This window comes from Petaurus breviceps, unplaced genomic scaffold, assembly GCF_028583685.1.
Source record: "Petaurus breviceps papuanus isolate PSGF00001 unplaced genomic scaffold, PetGlider_PUasm1.0 577, whole genome shotgun sequence".
NCBI classification, from domain to species: Eukaryota; Metazoa; Chordata; class Mammalia; order Diprotodontia; family Petauridae; genus Petaurus; species Petaurus breviceps.
In genome coordinates, this window is record NW_027186389.1 from 895,483 (window position 1) to 913,056 (window position 17,574).

General features: G+C 58.3%; 3 protein-coding genes across 8 annotated transcripts in view; 1 reads left to right on the top strand and 2 right to left on the bottom strand.

Moving 5' to 3' along the window:
* NOSIP (nitric oxide synthase interacting protein) overlaps nt 1–12,024 on the top strand; it is a 23,181-nt gene extending 11,157 nt beyond the window's left edge. The window contains exons 1-10 of one of the 4 annotated variants that reach the window (XM_069103366.1): nt 5,818–5,884; nt 6,793–6,944; nt 9,749–9,819; nt 9,987–10,092; nt 10,734–10,815; nt 10,896–11,049; nt 11,143–11,267; nt 11,379–11,566; nt 11,650–11,758; nt 11,868–12,024. In XM_069103366.1, coding sequence (XP_068959467.1) covers nt 9,750–9,819; nt 9,987–10,092; nt 10,734–10,815; nt 10,896–11,049; nt 11,143–11,267; nt 11,379–11,566; nt 11,650–11,758; nt 11,868–11,939 — 906 coding nt within the window. In that variant the 5' untranslated portion in view covers nt 5,818–5,884; nt 6,793–6,944; nt 9,749 and the 3' untranslated portion in view covers nt 11,940–12,024. Of the gene's footprint in view, nt 1–5,813; nt 5,885–6,792; nt 6,945–7,471; nt 7,647–9,748; nt 9,820–9,986; nt 10,093–10,733; nt 10,816–10,895; nt 11,050–11,142; nt 11,268–11,378; nt 11,567–11,649; nt 11,759–11,867 lie in introns of those variants that run through there. The other 3 variants (XM_069103365.1, XM_069103363.1, XM_069103364.1) reach the window with 3 other exon arrangements.
* On the bottom strand, nt 546–5,202 carry PRRG2 (proline rich and Gla domain 2). The gene is made up of 7 exons (XM_069103451.1): nt 4,505–5,202; nt 3,937–4,148; nt 3,131–3,176; nt 1,801–1,942; nt 1,329–1,451; nt 863–960; nt 546–760 (listed from the first exon to the last, which is right to left on the bottom strand). Exons 1-7 carry the CDS (start codon nt 4,587–4,589, stop codon nt 546–548), a joined length of 921 nt encoding a protein of 306 aa, XP_068959552.1. The 5' UTR covers nt 4,590–5,202.
* Nucleotides 12,025–12,104: 80 nt separating the features above from the next.
* On the bottom strand, nt 12,105–17,366 carry RCN3 (reticulocalbin 3). 3 transcript variants are annotated; one of them, XM_069103362.1, is made up of 7 exons: nt 17,222–17,366; nt 15,521–15,764; nt 14,603–14,805; nt 13,507–13,679; nt 13,224–13,284; nt 12,937–13,139; nt 12,105–12,863 (listed from the first exon to the last, which is right to left on the bottom strand). In XM_069103362.1, the coding sequence occupies exons 2-7, from the start codon at nt 15,760–15,762 to the stop codon at nt 12,756–12,758; spliced, it is 990 nt and encodes a 329-aa protein (XP_068959463.1). In that variant the 5' UTR covers nt 15,763–15,764; nt 17,222–17,366; the 3' UTR covers nt 12,105–12,755. The 3 variants fall into 3 exon arrangements, with proteins under 3 accessions (XP_068959463.1, XP_068959461.1, XP_068959462.1); XM_069103360.1 differs by having other exon boundaries at nt 13,495–13,679; XM_069103361.1 differs by having other exon boundaries at nt 13,495–13,679; nt 17,146–17,300.
* Between the last annotated feature and the right edge of the window lie 208 nt (nt 17,367–17,574).

Here is a 17,574-nt window from a genome sequence, read left to right on the forward strand (position 1 = left end):
GAGGAGGAGGAAGGGGAGGGGGAGGGGAGGCGGGGGGAGGGGAGGCGGGGGCCTGGGGCTCCCCGGGGCTCGGCGCGCTGCGGGGGGGCGCCCCGCGGATCGAGGCCGGCCGGGCGGCCGCTGGGGACTGGGCGCTGCGCTGCGCGGGGCCGCTGCGGGCGCTCTCTGCCGCTCGTCCGGCGCCGCCGCCGCCGCCGCCGCCGCCTCCTCCTCCTCCTCCTCGCTCACCGTGCAGCCATCTTTGCACAAGGCGGCTGGCTGCGGGGAAGGAGGAGGGAGGAGGGAGGAGGGAGGGAGGGGGAGGGGAGCGGCGGGCCGGGGGCGGCGCGGGGCGTGGCTGCACCCGCCCTGGGCCCAGTGGGAGCGGAGCTCGGGCAGGGCCAGAGCACGAAAAAAAAAAGCGGGGGGGGGGGGGCGGAGGCGGGGGGGCGGGGGGGAGCGGGCCGGGGGGGGCGCACAAGCTTGGGGGGGGGGGGGGGGAGGGAGGGGCCGAGGCCGGCTGGGCTGGAGAAAGGAGCCCCCAACCTGGCCCGCCCCTGCCGCAGCTAGCGCGCAGACGCGGCCGCGGCCCGCCCGCCCGACGTGCCGGAGCGAGGCCGGCCTCTGCCCGAGCTCCGCTCCCACTGGGCCCAGGGCGGGTGCAGCCAAGGCCAGTGGTGGCGGCGGGGGTGGGAGGGAGGCGGCCCCTCCCTCTCCCCTCTCTCCCCCAAACGATTGGGACTGTCCAGAACTAGGCTCCGAAGGGGCAGGGACGCACCAGCTATCCCAGAGAAGTGGCGACACCCCTAGGGCACCCCTAGAGAGACTGGCAGCGGCCACTATGTGGATGGGGCAGGAGCGCCATTATTGAGGCTTGTCCCACTCGCAGACAAGGCCGCTGGAGCAGCGAGTCTAGGACACGTGTGCCCATACTTCTGGTACCCTAGGAAGCCTGGGACACGCGAGAAGCCTGCGTGTGTCCTGAAGGGGGAGAGGGCCACGTGTGTGGAACAGCGAGGCACAAGCAGGGGGGGCAGGGAGGAGAGAGAAGAGGGAGGGCAGTCGACTTCCCAGACAAATCCTTTCCAGCCCCGATCCGGGCTTCCAGAGTTGGGGGGGTGGGGCAGGAGGGGGGGGAGGGGGGGGGGGGGGCGGGGGGGGGGGGGGAGGTCGTGTCCCCAGCGGGACGGTCGAGTGCTATAGGGAGTAGTTGGAGAAAAGGGAGTCAGAGGCGCGTCGGGGAGGAGCTTTCAGAGCCCAAGGCTTCTCCTCCAATCCCTGGTTGTCGTCCCGCGGACTCCGCCCCCGGGAGGGATTCCATTCAGACTCCCGCCCCTCCGTGCAGGTACCTTTGGTAGGGTGGCGGGGGGGCGTCATGCACCCCCGAGGCTGCCAGTGCCTGCTCGTAAGTGGGCAGGCCGGGAGGAGGCGGCAAGGGGGTCAAGGGCACATCCTCCGTCACCAGGAAGGCTCTGTGGGTGTGGAGAGACGGTGAGCCCCTGAAGGGGGAGACCCAAGGAAAGAGGAGAGGAGGGGAGAGAGAAGAGATGGGGAGAGTAAGGGGATATAGCCGCTAAAAAAAAAAAGGCGGAGAGAATCGATGAGAAAGATTCCAAGAGGGGTGGATAATGCTGTGAAGAGCATTACCGGGCAAAACCAGGCAGGTGAGACCCGGGGGGGGGGGGCCCTCCATCCACAAGGAGCCAGACCTCCTCCATGAACTGGAGACATGTCCCCTGAGCCCCATGGCTTGCCTTTGCTCCATCATAATAAGTGGGGAGACCTGGATAGCCCCAGCTTCCAGTCTCCCCAGCCTCTCACCTTTGGGGAGAGGGCCCGGGGCTTCGATGCAGCTGCCTCCGCCTATGCAGATACCAAAAAGTGCCCAGGGCTGCCAGAAGCAAGACCAGTAGACCAGCCCCCAGCCCAGCAGCCAATGCTGCTACATCCACATGTCCATGCCCTGTAAGAAAGGAAAGGAGTGGAGGCAGGTGCAGAAGAGTGGGGCCACAGAAATCTCATTCTCACCTCAGTCCTATTGCCAAGGCACACGCTTCCTTAAGACAAAGCTACTAGGCTGGGGGGCAGGGGGCGGTGCAGCAAACCCCCATAGACTTCCAGCTTCACCAGACCCTCTGTTGGGGAATGAAACCCTTAAGAATGACTTCCCATTTTTAAAAAATTTACAAAAAGATGGCTTGCCACCACAATAGGCCCTGATGAGGAGAGATTTGTTCTGTTAGGGCTTTGGGACTGCAGCTTTTACCAGCCTGGTGAGGCCCCTACTACCATTGCTAGGGAGTGTCCATCCCTGTTCTTTTGTGTGGGATCTCACTGGTGTCTGGAACGCTTGCCCTCCCTAGCTTGGCTCCAACTTCAGTTCCTAAAGGTCTTTCCTGGTTCTGACCCCTCTCCATTCTTCCCCTCCCAGAAATTCCCCTGAATTTTCTTTACCTGTGCTTTGTATAGGCTATCTGATCCCCTAATATCTCTCCCACTCTTTCCCTAATTGTTATTTTTCCATTAAAAAGCATTTAAACTAGGGCAAGGTTGGGCTAGGCACTCTTTGCCAGAGGATACAAAGACCAAAAAGCCAATAATCTGGAGAAATGTTTCTGTGTAGAAGTGGAAACAAAATAGATACAAAGTATCCCTAAGTATCCTTCCCAGTGGTGTACAAAGTAAATGGATACATAGTGTCCCCCTAAATGTAAGCAGATACAAAAGAAGACTAAAGGAAATCCCACAGGCTGGGTATTTCCGGAGGAGGCACCGGCCAGCCTATGGGAGAATGAGAGGCCTGTCAGCTAATCCTAGAAGGAAACTAGGCTTCCCACAAAGTGAAAGTGAAGAGAAAGAAGGCAGAAGGCTGTTACACCAGCCTGCAGCGCGCTTGGAAGGGAGCCCAGTCCCAGAAGGACGACAAGGTGGGCTGTGCCCAGGTTACTGAAGGACCTCAGGATGTCCAGTTCCAGCTGGGCCATTTAAGGCTTGGAGACAGGTGGAGGGCAGGACCCAGAACAAAACTGGATCCCATAGTATCTAGTTGAATTGGTTAAGGAAGGGGTGGGCTCTGGGCTCCCAGGACCTCCTCTTGGGGTGTGACTCATAAAAATGGGGTGGGGTCACCAGTGGTTAACCTAGTACTCACCAGCGCCACCCTTCCCATTGTAGGGGTAGATCTCCCAGAATCGATCCTGGGGCAGAAACAGGCAATTTAAGCACTACCCATAGTCCAGGGAGGGCCTACCCCCTTGGTACCACCCCCTCCTGGCCTCCACCCCTCCTCACAGGTCCTGCCCCCCTCCCAGGTCCTGCTCACTCAGAGCTTTAGGTCAGATTAGGCCTAGCCCCCTGGAATCAGGCCCCAGCCCTTCTATAGACCTTGCAGACAGGGTTGGGGGAGCTCACCCACCAGACCCCCCTCCCCAACCCCCAGGAAACTTTTTCTGTTTTCTTCAGTGATCTCTCTGAGACCAGGTTCTTGACACAGTCCAGTGCCCACCTACTTTCTGGCACCCCTGGACCCAATAACTCCCCCCCTACCCTTACCATAGTCCAACCCCTGACTTTCCCATTCTTGACCCTTTCTTTACCGGTCATAAGTACAAGCCCAGCCCTCCAACTGCCCTCTGATTCACAGAACACATTCCCTACCCCAATACTCACCCTAGTTCTAACCTCCAAACTCTCAAGGCATCAGTCAATTACCCTGTCCTATCAGTAGGTATCCCTGCCCTTCCCCTACTCCTCACCCCAGTCCCAGTCCTATCCTTCATCCCTAAGCACCCCAAGATCCTTGGCCTCTCAGACCAGTTCCCTAGCCCACCCAGGCCCCTAAACCTAGCCCACCATTACTGGCACTCTCTGGATAATGATCTTGAACTGATTCTGCCCTTGACCCTTGGGGCCCAGGTTTCCATTCCAGCCTGCCTGGCCCTGGTTCTCCTCACATACCGTCACGGTCCTGTCTTCAAAGACCTCCCGGGCCTCTTCCCAGGAACACTGCTCTTCCCAGCATTCCCGTTCCAAGTTCCCAGGGGTCAGAAGCTCCAAATCCCAATGATTAGCCCGAGGGAAGCGCCGGGGCCCTTGCCCACTCCCCAGAAAACTCTGGGCTCTGGGGGCTCCTAAGAACACAGCTGTGGGGTCTGGGTCAGCAGTAGAACCTGAAGTCATACAAGGGCACTGGTGAATAGCTGGCCCAGATCTCTGAGCTGGAGAGGGGGCGAGATGCTGGTAGGCTATATACAGGTGGCCTGGAAGGTAAAGGCAGAGAACTATCTACTCAGACCTGGGGGTGGGGGAGGAGAGTGGGGCTGTATTTAGAGGTACAGATGTCTTTAGAAAACCATATACTTGCCTGCCCATAATGTGGGCAGTGGTCCAAATACCTGAGGATTACTCAGGGGATCCACTGTGCCTTAGAGTCAAGGATAAGATACCTGGACCCTCAGAGTGGGGAGACAGCTGTGTCTGACTCTCCACCCTCACCCTCTTCCCTGATCCTTCTTTAAGCACTCACCATGATCTTTCCTCAGGTCAGGCTGGGAGGCTTGAGAGGGAGTCAGCCCAAGGTACACCAGTAGCAGGAAGGGGGGGCTCCTCATAGCGGGGTAGTGACAACTGCCCTAGAGAGTCCCCCTCACAAAAGAGGAACAAATCATTCTAGGGATCGGGATATTCTCTTCACTCCTTCCAACCTGTACACCTGAGTACCATCAGAAGGAAATCCACTCTCCCCACTAGGGGGCCTCAGGGCCAGGATTGAGGTTGCTGGCAGGCAGGCAGACCAGGTCCACCCCCTTTCCAACACATCCTCTCCACCCCCAATTCGAAATTCCCCAGACCTTGCTCACTGCTCAAGGGTCACATATCACACCCCATATTCGAGGGCAAAGATTAAAGGAGAGGCTTGGGCAGAGAAGGGCTGTGCAGAGAGAGGAACAAGCTTAGTTAAGGAGAGTTCAGCACCTCCCTGACCTAAGGCTGTGAGGGGGCCCCTGAGTTTCTAAGGGGGGGTCAGGGTTAAGTGAAGGCCTGAACAATTGTTTCCCCAGAAGGCAGATCTAGGGATTCCAGGGTCTGGATCTTTGCTGGGAGTAGAGGAGGAAAGCCGGTGCCGAAAAACCTGAGCCCTTGAGGGATGGAGTCCTGGGGGTCTGAACTCCTGGGCCAGGGAGGAGTGGCCTCCACAAAGGGCAGGCCTAGGGAAAGGTTTCCAGGCCAGTGACTCACTCACCTGCCCAGAGGAAAGACCACACAGGGCCCAGGTTTGGGGGCTGTGTGGCCAGGAGGTGAGGGAGCAGGAGCCGGTTCCCAGTGGCCCTAGGTGGCCAGCCCAGCTGAGACGGGGGCGGGGCCCCAGAGCTCACCTGGGAGGGGAGGGGCCCAGGTAAGGCCCAGGTGTTTAAAGGAGCCAGGTAGAAGGCTACACTTGACCCTGCCCATGACCGTGAGGATGCTGGGGTGGGATGGGGAGAAGCTTCTCCTTGCTTGGGCCAGGGGAGTTGGTCAGCTCGTGTGGTTCTCCACCGACCCCCAACCCCTCAACACACACACACACAGGCACACACCACCACCGTGGCAGGAAGAGGAAACTGAAACCTCTCTAGGGGGTCTGGGAATTGCCCGGGGCCACCCAGCCCTCGGGGGCCACCCAGCCCTCGGGGGCCACAGGTCCTGGAGCCCCGCCCCCGGCTCCCACCTCCCGGAACCTTGGAGGCGCAGGCCGCGGGCCCGGGGGGAACAGAGGCAAGGGGCACACATAGCGGATGCTCGGGGGCGGTCCGACCGGGGGACGGGGCATAGTGACGCCTAACTTCCGGTTCGTTGCAGACGCCGGGGTTGGTGCTGTGCCGCAGAGAAAGCTGCGTTCTGATCGTGCTTGGAGGTCCGGGCCGAGGTGAGCCGAGCGCCCGAGGCCTCCTCGGTGCTTAGAGATCTCCCTCGGAGGCGGGGCCCGCGGCCCCCAGCTCCGTCCTCCTTCGGCCCAGCCCCGCTGTAGTGTTGGGTTCTTTGGGCCTCCAGTCCGGGAGGGATGGGGGCGAGAGAGGAGGGGCTTGGAAGGATGAAGGGAGTAGGGGGGTAAGCTGAGGGGACGTTGGCAGGCCGGGAGGGCAGCTAAAGGGGGGTTGGTGGGGTGAGGGGGCAGCTGGAGGGAGGGGCGTTGGGGGGGGGGGGGGCGGCGGGGGGGGGGGTTGGGGGGGTGGGGTCTCAGCCAGGTGGGTGAAAGGCCTGGACATCTCGAATCCCTGTGGGAGGACCTGGGGTTGGTTGGCCTGGAGAAGAGAAGCCTTAGGGAGGACATGAGAACTGGGAACAAGTTTGACTGTCCCTGAGAGGGAGGCCCCAGAGGAGAGAAGCAGGAGCAGTGGGTGGAGATGGCAGAGAGGCAAGCCGAGGCTGGGGTCTGGAGAAGCTTCTGGTAAGCCCTGCCTGGGCTTGGCACTTGATCCCAGCTCCCAGGAGCCTGAGGTTATGCTGGAAGGGCATGGGAGCCCCTGTGGGTGGTGGGGCTAAGGTTGCCTGAGGAGGGGAGAACCCAGATCACAGTGCTTCTGTACCCATCAGCAGTGGGGGTCAAGGCCATGACTGGTGCCCACATTTTTAGTCCGGATGAGATAGGGAAACCCCATTTTAAAAAATAATTAGACAATTTTAAAAAGTGATTCAAGCTATCCTAGTGTGGAATGGGCCACCTTGAAAAGTAGTGAGTTCCCTATCTCTTGGAGTCTTCAAGCAAAACCTGCTGAGCCACCCCCTTTTATTCAGTGTGTCCGACTCTGACCCCATTTGGGGTTTTCTTGGCAGAGATACTGGAGTGGATTGCCATTTCTCCAGCCCATTTTACAGATGAGGAAACTGAGGCCAGCAGGGTTAAGTGACTTGCCCAGGGTCACACAGCTAGTGTCCAAGGCCAGATATGAACTCAGGGAGAAGAGATCTTAGGGGACTGAAAGTCAGTAAGTGTAAATAATGTGACTTCAAAATATTCTTCAGCCCTTAGCTTTGTTTATTCTACTGTAAGCACTTGTTAAATCCTTGCTCTGTGCTCATTGATAGGAGACAGGCTCCCTTCCCTGAGGCCTCACATTTTGAAGTGTGGCACACAGCACCATGCCTTAGGTATGTCAGGTCAAAGTCAAGCCAAGTTCTCTGCAAGGCCTGAGAAGCCTGCTGTTAGCATCAGGGAGGCCTTTTGGGAGAACTGATATTTTAGTTGGGTTTTTCCAGAACCTCTGAGGTTCCATCTGGTCCCGTGTAGAGCTTAAAGACGATCCCTGCTCCCTCTGCTTGAGGATCCACAAGGAGGGGGAGCCCAGCACCTCCCAAGGAATCCCAGCTTGCTCCTTGCCAGCTTTCTTGCCTTGGGGTCAAGAACAGTCAGTATTTCCCAGCTTGCCCCCCTCCTCCCATGTGCTGCCAGTGCTGCCCCCTGCAACCCAAGAAGTCATATCTCATGGGCTTTTCTGCTTTCATCCATCCCCAGCACCTTCAGCCAGTCCTCATATGGCTGTGTGCCTTGGTGGCTAGAGCCAGGAAGATGGAGGGTGCCCACTGTGTAACCCTGGAACGTGCAGGCCCCCAGCAACTCCCATCTATGTCTTGGCCGCCCTTTTCTGTTCCCTCTCAAGCCTAGCAAGGTGTTGGCCAGATCCCAGCAGGTGAATAGGAAACGGGGCACAAAGACACACAGCAGGAGTTTAGTGGGGAGGGTGGCAAAGACTCTGCATGGAGGGAGGGAAGGAGATCAGCTAAAGCACTAAGGTTAGAAGGGGCCAGATTTTAGAGAGCTCGTTGTAGAGAGGAGAGGAAGCCCAGGAATACCCTCAAAGGGCACCCAGTCAGGGATCCCTTCCCTAGGGCCATTACCAGCTGGTGGTCAGTTATCTGGGCCAGAATGGGAAGCTGGATCCCTCCCAAGGCTGCCCACACCACTTGGGCCAGGCTCTAACTGTAGGGGAACTTGGGCCATCTAAATGTGCCTCGTAGCTCTCTGTTGAGAAAGCCTCACTTCTCCAGAGCACAACAGTCTGGGAGACAGAGACCTTGGAGGTCTCTTCCTTTCACAGATAAGAAACTGAGACACAGGGGAAGTGCCTTGGCTAAAGTCACTTTCTAGTAAATGGCAAAGGCTGGCTTTGATCAAAGGGGCCTGAGGCTCCCAATTCAGCATTTGCCTCACACATGGCCCAGGGTGCCTTGGGAAGTGGGGGCTGAGAGAGCCCTGCCCTCACGGAGCTTACAGTCTGTTGGGCTAACAATGTGGGTGCCTCCACTAAATGCAAGGTCACTAGGGGATCAGAAAGGACTTCACATTGAAGGCAGCCAGGGATGCCAGAAAGGAGAGAAAGAGCATTCATGGCATGAGGGATTAGCCTGCAAAGGCTGGGGATGGCATGCCCCAGCCCCCGCCCTGCCCCTGCCCTTCTTCCAGCTAAGCTGCTGACTCTGCTTCCTTGGCCTTGGCCTGCTGGGGCAAGGGAGGATCCTAGGTTGGAGGCCATACCTGAGCAGAGCCTTGAATGAGAGGGAAAGGGAAGGTGTTCCAGCCCAGGAGTGGGCGTGGGGAACAGATCTGGAAACTCAAGGCCAGCACCAAGCATGCATATTTGGGTCCAGGGCATAGAGAGCTATAAAGGGAGGCTGGGCTGAGAGTTTTCTCTTGGAGGCCTTGGGAAACCCCAAAGGATTCCTTAGCAGAGATGGAATATGGACAGAGCTAGGCATGAAAGGTGGCAGAGGCCAGAGACTGGGACAAAGAAAGGCTGACTGTGGGTGTCGGTAGTGGGGAGGTATCAGGCTTGGCCCTAGTGAGCGATGGGCATTGAGAAAACGGGAGAGCCAGTTTGGGGAAGAGACAAAGGTGAGTGGTCAGACTGACCATGTTCAGCAAGCAGAGATGAAGCCCTTGGGGCTCAGGCTAGAAAGAGATTCAATCTGGGGACATTGATTAAAGGCCTGCTCTGTGCAGTGCATTCATTATCTGCACAGAAGAGATGGCTGCCTAATGCAAGAGTACAGAGAGGAAAGGTGGCTGAGGAAGACCCTTGGGCAGACAGCCAGACTTGGCAGTGGTCAGAGAGGTGGGAGAAGCAGAGCCTTTGGAGTCCTGGCAGCCAAGGGAGGAGGGCGCAGAAGGAGCCTTTGAGGTCAGGGCCAAGGAGCTTAGTGGTGAGAGGGCAGGGAGAAGAGAAGCCAGGCTGGAGAAAGGAAGAGAGGGTCTGCTGGCAGATGGGGTGGGTGCCCAGTGGGCCCAAGCAGCTGTGGCAGCACAGCCAAATCCAGGCCTTTGCTGCTGCCCACCCGCCATTGCTTTGGTTTGGTTTTCCTTCTCCGTGGTCAGCAGAATGACTGCTCCCTGAAGACAGAAACTCTGGGGGGTTTTCAGTCCCGACTGCTTTTTGTATCCACAGCACCTGTTACATATAGTAGGTACTTAATACTTCTTGAATTGAATGTTGGAGAAGAAAAGATGGGAGCCTGCAGGTACTCGAATTTGTCATGTCCCCCAAGCAGAACTAGAAGCAGGCTTCTGACAGAGGTGAAGCCACACATCCTGGTGTTCAGAGCTGAGCTAGAGTGGACCCAGCAGGGAGCTGTCTCCTCCCCAGAGGCTTGCAAGTGCCCATCAGCACCATTGGAGGGGGAATTCTTAAGAAGGAAGGGATAGATTAGCCGACACAGAGAATCTGCTATTGTCTGCCCTCTGCCCTGGCCCTCGACGGCAGTGTCCAGGCCCTCAGCCCCTTCTCTCTCCTCCCAGGATGACCCGTCACGGGAAGAATTGCACTGCCGGTGCTGTGTACACATATCATGAGAAGAAAAAGGACACTGGTAATGGCCCAGGGGTCGGGGGCCTCCAGGGGGTCTTCTCAGGACCTTCCTAAGGAGTCCTTGTCTCCTCTTGCTTGGCTTCTGCCTCTGTGGCTTACGGGGGGCAGGTCTGGGTTTCTCTTATGTGTGTTGGGCCCACAGCCCCCACCCCTCCCTCTCTCCTTCAGCGGCCTCGGGTTATGGAACTCAGAATGTGAGACTGAGTCGGGATGCCGTCAAGGACTTTGATTGTTGCTGCCTCTCACTACAGCCCTGCCATGACCCTGTTGTCACGTAAGCTAGGAAAGGGTTGGGTCCTTGGTCCTTGCCTCCATCCCTGTTCCTGCCAACAAGCCCAGCACCCCACATAGCAGGCACTTAAGCTCCGTCCACCTCTTCCACTCCTCCTTTGCCCAGAATCATCCATGCCTAGAATATACTTCCTCCTTGGCCTGCCCCTGTCCTCTAGGTGCTTACATTCTAGTGAGGCATGCAGCATGGTCATAGGTCAACAGAGATAGGCAGAGTTGTTTGCAGCAGGGGCAGGGGTGACAGACAGCTAAAGAAATCAGGAAGACCTCTTAGAGGAGGTGACCCTTGAGTTCAGCCTTGTAAAGGAGGGAGCTGGATGCTTGGGTCCAGTGGATGGGGAGCAGGGAGGGGCTCCAGGCTCTGGGGGGAAGCTCTCCAACTGTGCTCCCCAGGCTCTGTCTCTCCATTAGATTGCAAGCTCACTGAGGCCCTGCCTATGTTGTATCTGGTGGGCGTTCCCTGCATACAACATAGACCAGGTTCAGTCAGTGTTGTTGGGGTGGTGTGCACACACAGGCACTTGAGTTTCTCTGCATGGACCCTGGTGCCTCTGTATATGGCTTCTGGGTCTCCAGGACATGTCCTATTTCTGTGGTGACACTACCCCCCTGTGTGCCTTGTAGCCCTGACGGCTTCCTATATGAGCGCGAAGCAATCCTGGAGTATATCCTGCACCAGAAGCGTGAGATCGCCCGGCAGATGAAGGTAAAGGGCCCCCTGAAGGCATGAAGGAAGGGAAAGCCTGAGGGGCCAAAAGGGGGACAGGACTGATATTCTCCTTGCAGGCGTATGAAAAGCAGCGGGGGGCCCAGCAGGAAGAGCGGCGGGAGCTGAGCCGGGCAGCTGCCCAGGACCAGCTTCGGGGCTTTCTGGAGAAGGAGGCGGCCATTGTCAGCCGGCCCCTCAACCCTTTCACCCCTCGCACGGGAGCCAGCCAAGGTGAGGAAGGGGCATGGGGCCACCCCCCTGCTCCAGACCCAACAGAGCAAGTTCCTCTGAACCCCACTAAGGTGGCTTTTCTTCTCACCCCAGGAGAGCCTCAGCCAGGACCCAACTCGGCCCCTGAGGCTGGAGACAAGGAGAAGGCAAAGGAGTTGCCCAGTTTCTGGATCCCGTCACTGACCCCTGAAGCCAAGGCCACCAAGCTGGAGAAGCCGGTGAGAGAAGACTGCCCCTGTCCCATACCGACCCCAGGACCTAGGGAGCCCTGTCACCCCCTCCTCTAAACCCACCTTTCCTGTCTCTGTGTGTGCATGTGTTGGGAGCAGTCACGCATCGTGACCTGCCCAATGTCAGGAAAACCCTTGCGCCTGTTGGACCTCATACCAGTCCGCTTCACGCCTGTAGATGGCTCTGTGGACAGGGTGGGGCTGATCACTCGGAGTGAGCGCTACGTCTGCGCAGTAACGCGGGACAGCCTGAGCAACGCTACCCCCTGTGCTGTCCTGCGGCCTTCGTGAGTTGGGGCTTCATCAGGGCAGGGGAGGGCAGGGGCCTGGCTGACTTTGCCTCACCAGCTTCCCTTCCCTCCTGCCCCAGGGGAGCTGTGGTCACTGTGGAGTGTGTGGAGCGTCTGATCCGCAAAGACATGGTGGACCCCATCCTTGGGGTTCCGTTAACAGACAAGGACATCATCCTCCTACAGAGGGTAAGATGCCCACCTAGCAGCCATCTGTGTCCTCTCTTCCCCTTCTCTCTGTCTCCCTAAGCTCTGCCCCTCTGCCCTCCTGACAACTTCTACCTGTCCTCTTCCCTAGGGAGGCACTGGCTTTGCAGGTTCTGGGGTCCAGCTGGAGGCCAAGAAGTCTCGCCCTGTCATGCAGGCCTGAAGGGAAGCGGGAGTGGGGGGCGGGGGGAGGAGGAATGGGCTCTGGATGAAACAACAAAGGATAATAAACGTGTTGGCCTTTGGTTCCCCGGTACCTGTGTGATGCATTAGGTACCCAGGCATCCTGCTGCCTGCCCCCCTCCCCAAATAAGTCAGACTCCCAGAATGTGAGGCCACAGCTTTTATTGCAGCCCCTCCCTCACATCCACCCATTGGCTGTGGTCAGAATGAGGGCTTTGAGGCCTGGAGGGAGGGGAGAAGGCAAATCGGTCCTTCCTGCTGGCTTGGGGCTCAGGTTTTCTACACTCTTGAATTTGGGGGCCCCAGTGCTCATCCTAATGCTGCAGATCAGGCCTGCAGGGGCTCTGGCTTGTGAGCAGGAAAGGCTTGGGGAAGCTGAGCCCCCACCTCTACCCAGAAAGGGCACAGAGATGAGATGTCTCCAGGGGATCCACAGAAGATGCTCAGAGCCTCCGGTCATGACTCCAGGCCCTAGGGCTACGAAGATGAGCCCCCAAGTTTTCTCCCAGCAATCCTGGGGCTAGCTGGCTTGGGTGGCCAGGACTGGCACAGGTTCAGGCAGGGTTGTGGCTGGGAGGGCAGGCCCATAGCCTAGCCTAGTACTTGGCACAGTCATTGTTTAAGAAATGCAGTCTCGCTGACTTCTCAATGAGAGGAGAGGGATCGAGGGAGGGTGAGAGTGTGGAACTGGACATTTTAAAAGGGGCGGGAGCATTTAGTAAGTGCTGGTTGGAGTCGATCAGATCTGGGTGCCCTGGGCAGGGGCTGGGCCCAGGGCTGAGGCAGAGCAGGGCACTCAGAGCTCATCGTGGTGCCGAGTCAGGTCCTCGCCGTAGTTGGTGGCCTGGCTGCCCACAAACATGTTCCAGTTGCCTAGGATCTCCTGTTTGCTCAGGCGTCCATCCTGTAGGGAGGTTTGGTCAGGTGGTCAGGCTGCCAGGCTGCATGGCCCTGGCACCTCCCCAGGGTCTCCCTACCTTGTCAGTGTCACTCTCCTGCAGCAGGTGGTTGGCCTCCACCAGTGGCTGGTCCTGGGCCGGGGGCAGCACCCAGTGCCCGATCTCACGGCCATCCAGGTGCCCATCCCCATTCAGGTCCCGGAAGTCTCGGAATTGCTGCCGCTCGGTCTGCACCCAGGCGGGTTCCTCACCTCCCTCCGGCTCTGGGGAGTACAGGTCCGCTGGGCACATGGGGAGACAGATGAAGGCTGTGAGCATCCCTTGGGGACAGGGCAGTGCCCCCCCCCACGGTGTGCCCACCTCACCTATGTACTCCTCCACTTGTACGTAGCCATCTCCATTCTTGTCCAGGTCCTCCAGGGTCTCCTACGACAAGGAAAGAGCCAGGCTTAGGGGCTGTGCGTTGTAGGCTCATAGATTTGGAACTGGAAAGCCCTTGAGAGGCCATCTAGCAGGGTGCAACCTTCTTAAAGGAGAGGAATCAGGCCTGAGGTGACCTGATTGACCCAAGGGCTCTCCCAGGCAGCATCTGGGCCCAAGACAGAGAAAGAGGTAGGGTGGGATGGGGGACAGTGCCTGCATTCTCACAGCAATAACAGTGTCTCGCATGTGGGGGAACTCCTCGGGGTGCAGGAAGGCTGTGAACTCCTCCCTGGTGGCCTGCAAATCCCCATCTTGGTCAGCTGCCCGGAATCTCCTTTCATCTCGAGCCAGGAGCTTCTTGTAAGTCTCTGCATCCTCCACATCAGAGAACTCCTCTCCTGGGTTGAGGGAGGACAAGGGAGGGAACTGAGGCAGGACTCCCAGGCTCTCTTGCCTGGGAATGCCAACAAGGGAAGGCAGGCTGCAGAGGCTGGGCCATGGACTGCCTCGAGGGGAAGAACCATCCAGAGGAGACTTTGAGGAGGACTAAATAGAAGCTGGGAGCATGTATGGAGAGAAGGGGGAACAGAAGAAAACCCAGTCAAGAGAGAAAGGACACCAGGAAGCAGTGGTCAGAATTCCTGGCCTCAAGCCCAGGAAGAGACAAGGTTCTTAAAGCGAAAGCCAGTTCGGGCAAGTGGGAGGCAATCTGGGTTGTACCATATCTATCTATAGGTGCCAGATCAGGAGGAGAGCCTAGGGGAATCTGATCGCCTCACCGCATTTTCTGGAAAAACTAGAGAGCTCCCCTCCTCGTCGCCAAGGGGGATGGATCAAAGTGGCCAGATGTAGTCAGAAAAAAGGGTCAAACCCTGCGTTGCACCCTGGCCAGTGTGTCTGTCTTAGGATGGGTATCTGTTGTATATGAAGCACACCTTGTAATCTCAGCAAGAGACTGGGGGAGAGGGTGCTCGTCAAGCCCTATTCCCTGAACCTTAAATGAAAACACAGAACATGCTTGAAGGAAGACAGTGACTGACCCTGGTCACATAACATTTGAGGTGATCACTTCCTGGCCCTGCCTGCTGAAGGCACCTTCCTGAAAAGGAGGGTAAGGAGGAAGGAAGCCTGGAGCAAAGAGCACAGGAAGGATTGGGGGGAATAAGCCCATCCCCTAGCTTAGAGGAGAGAAGAGGGTGGTGCAGAGCATGATTAGGCCAAAAGGCAAGAGAAGCCTGGGTCATTCACTGGAGCCGCTGGCTGGTATGGGATCAGAGATCGTAGCAGAGGCGTGAAGGGCTGAGGGGGCTCCATGCCTTACCAGGCTGGTAGTGACCGTAGGTGATGTTGCGCAACTCCCCCCAGCCCACGCGGCCATCCCGGTCCGTATCATAGGTGTCCCACGCGGCCCTAACCGAGTCTCGGATGTGGCGCTGCTGAGTGTGAGCGATCCAGGCCCGGAGTTCATCTAGTGACACCCAGCCATCGGCATCCCCATCGCGGTCCATGCGGTCTACAATGCGCCTGCAGCAGGGCCCCAGGGGGGAACAGTGAGAGGGCACGGGGGCGCACAAGAACTATCTCCCTAGTAGAATGGAAGAGGGCAGGACTCTTGGATGGGTATTCATGGTGGCTAGCCCAGAAGTGTGTGAATGAGGGACCTTGGTGGCCACCTCACTAAGCCCCACCTCCCACCCCAGCCAAGTGGTCATCCAGCAGGGAGGGGATGAGGGAAGGGGCGGGGCGGCACCCCCAGTCTGTCCAGAAAGCCATCTCTACTTTCAGACAGCCATCCTAGGCAAGTTTACCAGACGCTGAACCTAAATCTTCCTCCCCATAACTTCCTCCCAAGCCCTCCCTCCCTAACCCCGCCCCCCATTGCTCCCCTCCAAGGCCACACAGATCTAGGCCAATCCTCCTCTCCCCTTGACAACTCTTCCAAATTCTTGAGAGCAGATCTCACAGCCACCCCTCCCCGCCTCTACCCCACCCCCATTCCCCAGCCTTCTCTGCTCCAGGGTAAACAACCCACACTTCTTCCAGGGTTCCTTATAGGGCAGGAGATGCTAACTTCCCCACCCCCCACCATATCCATCCCATCCAGAGGAACAACATAGGCCTGCAGGCGTGGGCGCTCACACACACACACACACACACACCTACCATACACATACGCCTACACACTATACACATACCTACATACCATACACACACACACACACACACACGTGCCTCATACCCCAGTCGGGCTTTGCTCTCTTCTGGGCTGAGCTGGTCAAACTCCTGAGCTGCCTCCCGGCCCAGGAAGGCCTCGTGGTCAAACTGGAAATCTCCATGGGCATCGTCATGCTTGGCCTCACTCAGTGGGGCCTGCTGATGCACCCGGCTTGAGAGAGGGACCCCAGCATCTGGGGGGGGCTTGCCCCATGCCCCTTTGTCCAGGCCCAGCCCCAGCAGCAGCAGTGACCAAAGCCACATCATCCCTGGAAGAGAGAGGTCAAGAAGGCCTGAGCACAGAGCCCCAGGACAGACAGGGTGATGAGTGGCAAGAAGGAGGTGGAAGAGGGTCCGGAAACAGTAAATGGGCCCAAGGGGGGGGGGAGAGAATAGGAAGGGAATCAGCATAAGACAGATGGAGCCCATCCAGACATGGGCAAGGGCCAGGTGGGGCACAGGGCTGGGCAATGGGGAGTGGTAGAGAGAGGGTCTAAGGGATGGGGGGGTTAAAAGCACAGATGGAGGATGAGTGGGGGGAGGATGGGGGAGAGCACAAAGAGCTGGATAGTGGGTGGAGGTACCAGGGGTGGCATGGGGGTGACATGGGAAGTCTGCAGGAAAGGGCTGGTGACAGAAGGGCAGAAAAGCAGCTAGGTGTAGCTAGATCAAAAAGGAGAAGTGAGTGGTTGGCTAGAGATGGGGGGCAGGTGAGAAAGGAGAGAAAGGGAGGAAGACAAGCTTCAGGGTCAGAAGAGATGGAGAAGGGTTTAGGAGAAGATGCCAAGAGACTGGTGTTGCAGGAAGGATGGAGAAGGAATACTGGGAAGGGGAAAAGGGGGCAGAAGGGAGAGCTGGAAACTGGGGGAGCTGGAAGGGCTGGGGAGGCAGATAGTGATGAGGGAAAGATAAAGGGGTTGTACAGAATGGGGCTGCAGTAGACAGAGGAAAAGGAGGATTGGGCCAGGGTGCAATAGAAAGGGGCTGGAAGGCTGGGAGGGCTTAGGGCACAGAAAGGGAATGCAGGGCCATGGGAGGGGACAGAGGGGGTGGAGAAGAAGCAAATAGGAAGGAGCTGAGATACAGAGTGGAAGAGGGAGTGGGAACAGAGAAGAGCTGGAGGGCGGACTATGGGGCACAAAGGGGCTAGAGGACAGAGCTCAGGCATAGCAGGGTAGGAAACAGGTCAAGAACCCAGGGGACAAGAAGATGGGGCACGGGCACATAATGAGAGGTGGGGGAATGGGTCTAGGCAACGGGGGTGGCACAGAGAGGGGATCAGGGGACAAAGGCATAGATAGGAGCTGGAGGATGAGTTGGGGGGTCACAAAAATCGGAGGATGAGGTGGGGCACAGAGAAGGCATGGATAGTAGGCAGAGGCCCAAAGAAGATGGGGGGGTGGCACAGGAGGCACACATTAGTTACAAGGATTGGAGCGCATCAAGGGGACTGAGGGCCCGTTAGAGGGGCTGGGGAAGGGGCACAGAAGTGCTGAGGGATGGGGAACAAAGTTGCAGGGATTACAAAGAAAGGAACAGGAGAGTGTGCTGGGGGATGAGGGTGGCACAGAGTAGAGCTGCTGATTGGAGAACAGAGAGGGGCTGGAGGAAGGGTTGGAGGCCAGAGAAGACGGAGGACGGATTAGGGACCTAGAGAGGGGCTGCCTGGAGGACTGGACTGGGGTAGGGTGGGATTGCAGGGGCCCGCGTTTCAGCTGGTCCTCACCACCCCGTCCCGTCCTGTCCCCGTCCCTTCTAGTCCCGTCCCTCGGCGCGGGCTCAAAGGCAGCCCAGCTCCCAGCTCCCTCCTTTCATCCCCAAGCCTGGATCGCAGCCCCGTTGTGGCCCCGCCCCCCGGCCAATCCCGCAGCGCAGGCCCCAGGACGGAGAGGGGCCTTCCCCTTCTCGCGCGCTCATTGGGTTCCGGGCGCCACGTCCGCAGGCTGGGAGCCGAGGGGCGGGGTCCGCTGGGGGACCTGGGGGGACTCGGAGCGCGGGTCCCCACCGCCCATCGGTTCACAAAGCCTGCGGAACGTTTGGGAAACTACAGTTCCCAGCAGCCCAAGGGCCCGGACAGCA

Excerpts from the sequence above, each read along its gene's own strand:
- PRRG2 (XM_069103451.1), bottom strand. The coding sequence starts at position 4,589 with ATGAGGAGCCCCCCCTTCCTGCTACTGGTGTACCTTGGGCTGACTCCC. Across the intron at positions 3,177-3,936 it reads TTGAAGACAGGACCGTGACG|GATCGATTCTGGGAGATCTA; the intron begins GTATGTGAGGAG and ends TTTCTGCCCCAG. Across the intron at positions 1,943-3,130 it reads CAATGGGAAGGGTGGCGCTG|GGCATGGACATGTGGATGTA; the intron begins GTGAGTACTAGG and ends CCTTTCTTACAG.
- RCN3 (XM_069103360.1), bottom strand. The coding sequence starts at position 15,762 with ATGATGTGGCTTTGGTCACTGCTGCTGCTGGGGCTGGGCCTGGACAAA. Across the intron at positions 13,140-13,223 it reads ACAAGTGGAGGAGTACATAG|CGGACCTGTACTCCCCAGAG; the intron begins GTGAGGTGGGCA and ends CCATGTGCCCAG. Across the intron at positions 12,864-12,936 it reads AGGAGAGTGACACTGACAAG|GATGGACGCCTGAGCAAACA; the intron begins GTAGGGAGACCC and ends ACCTCCCTACAG.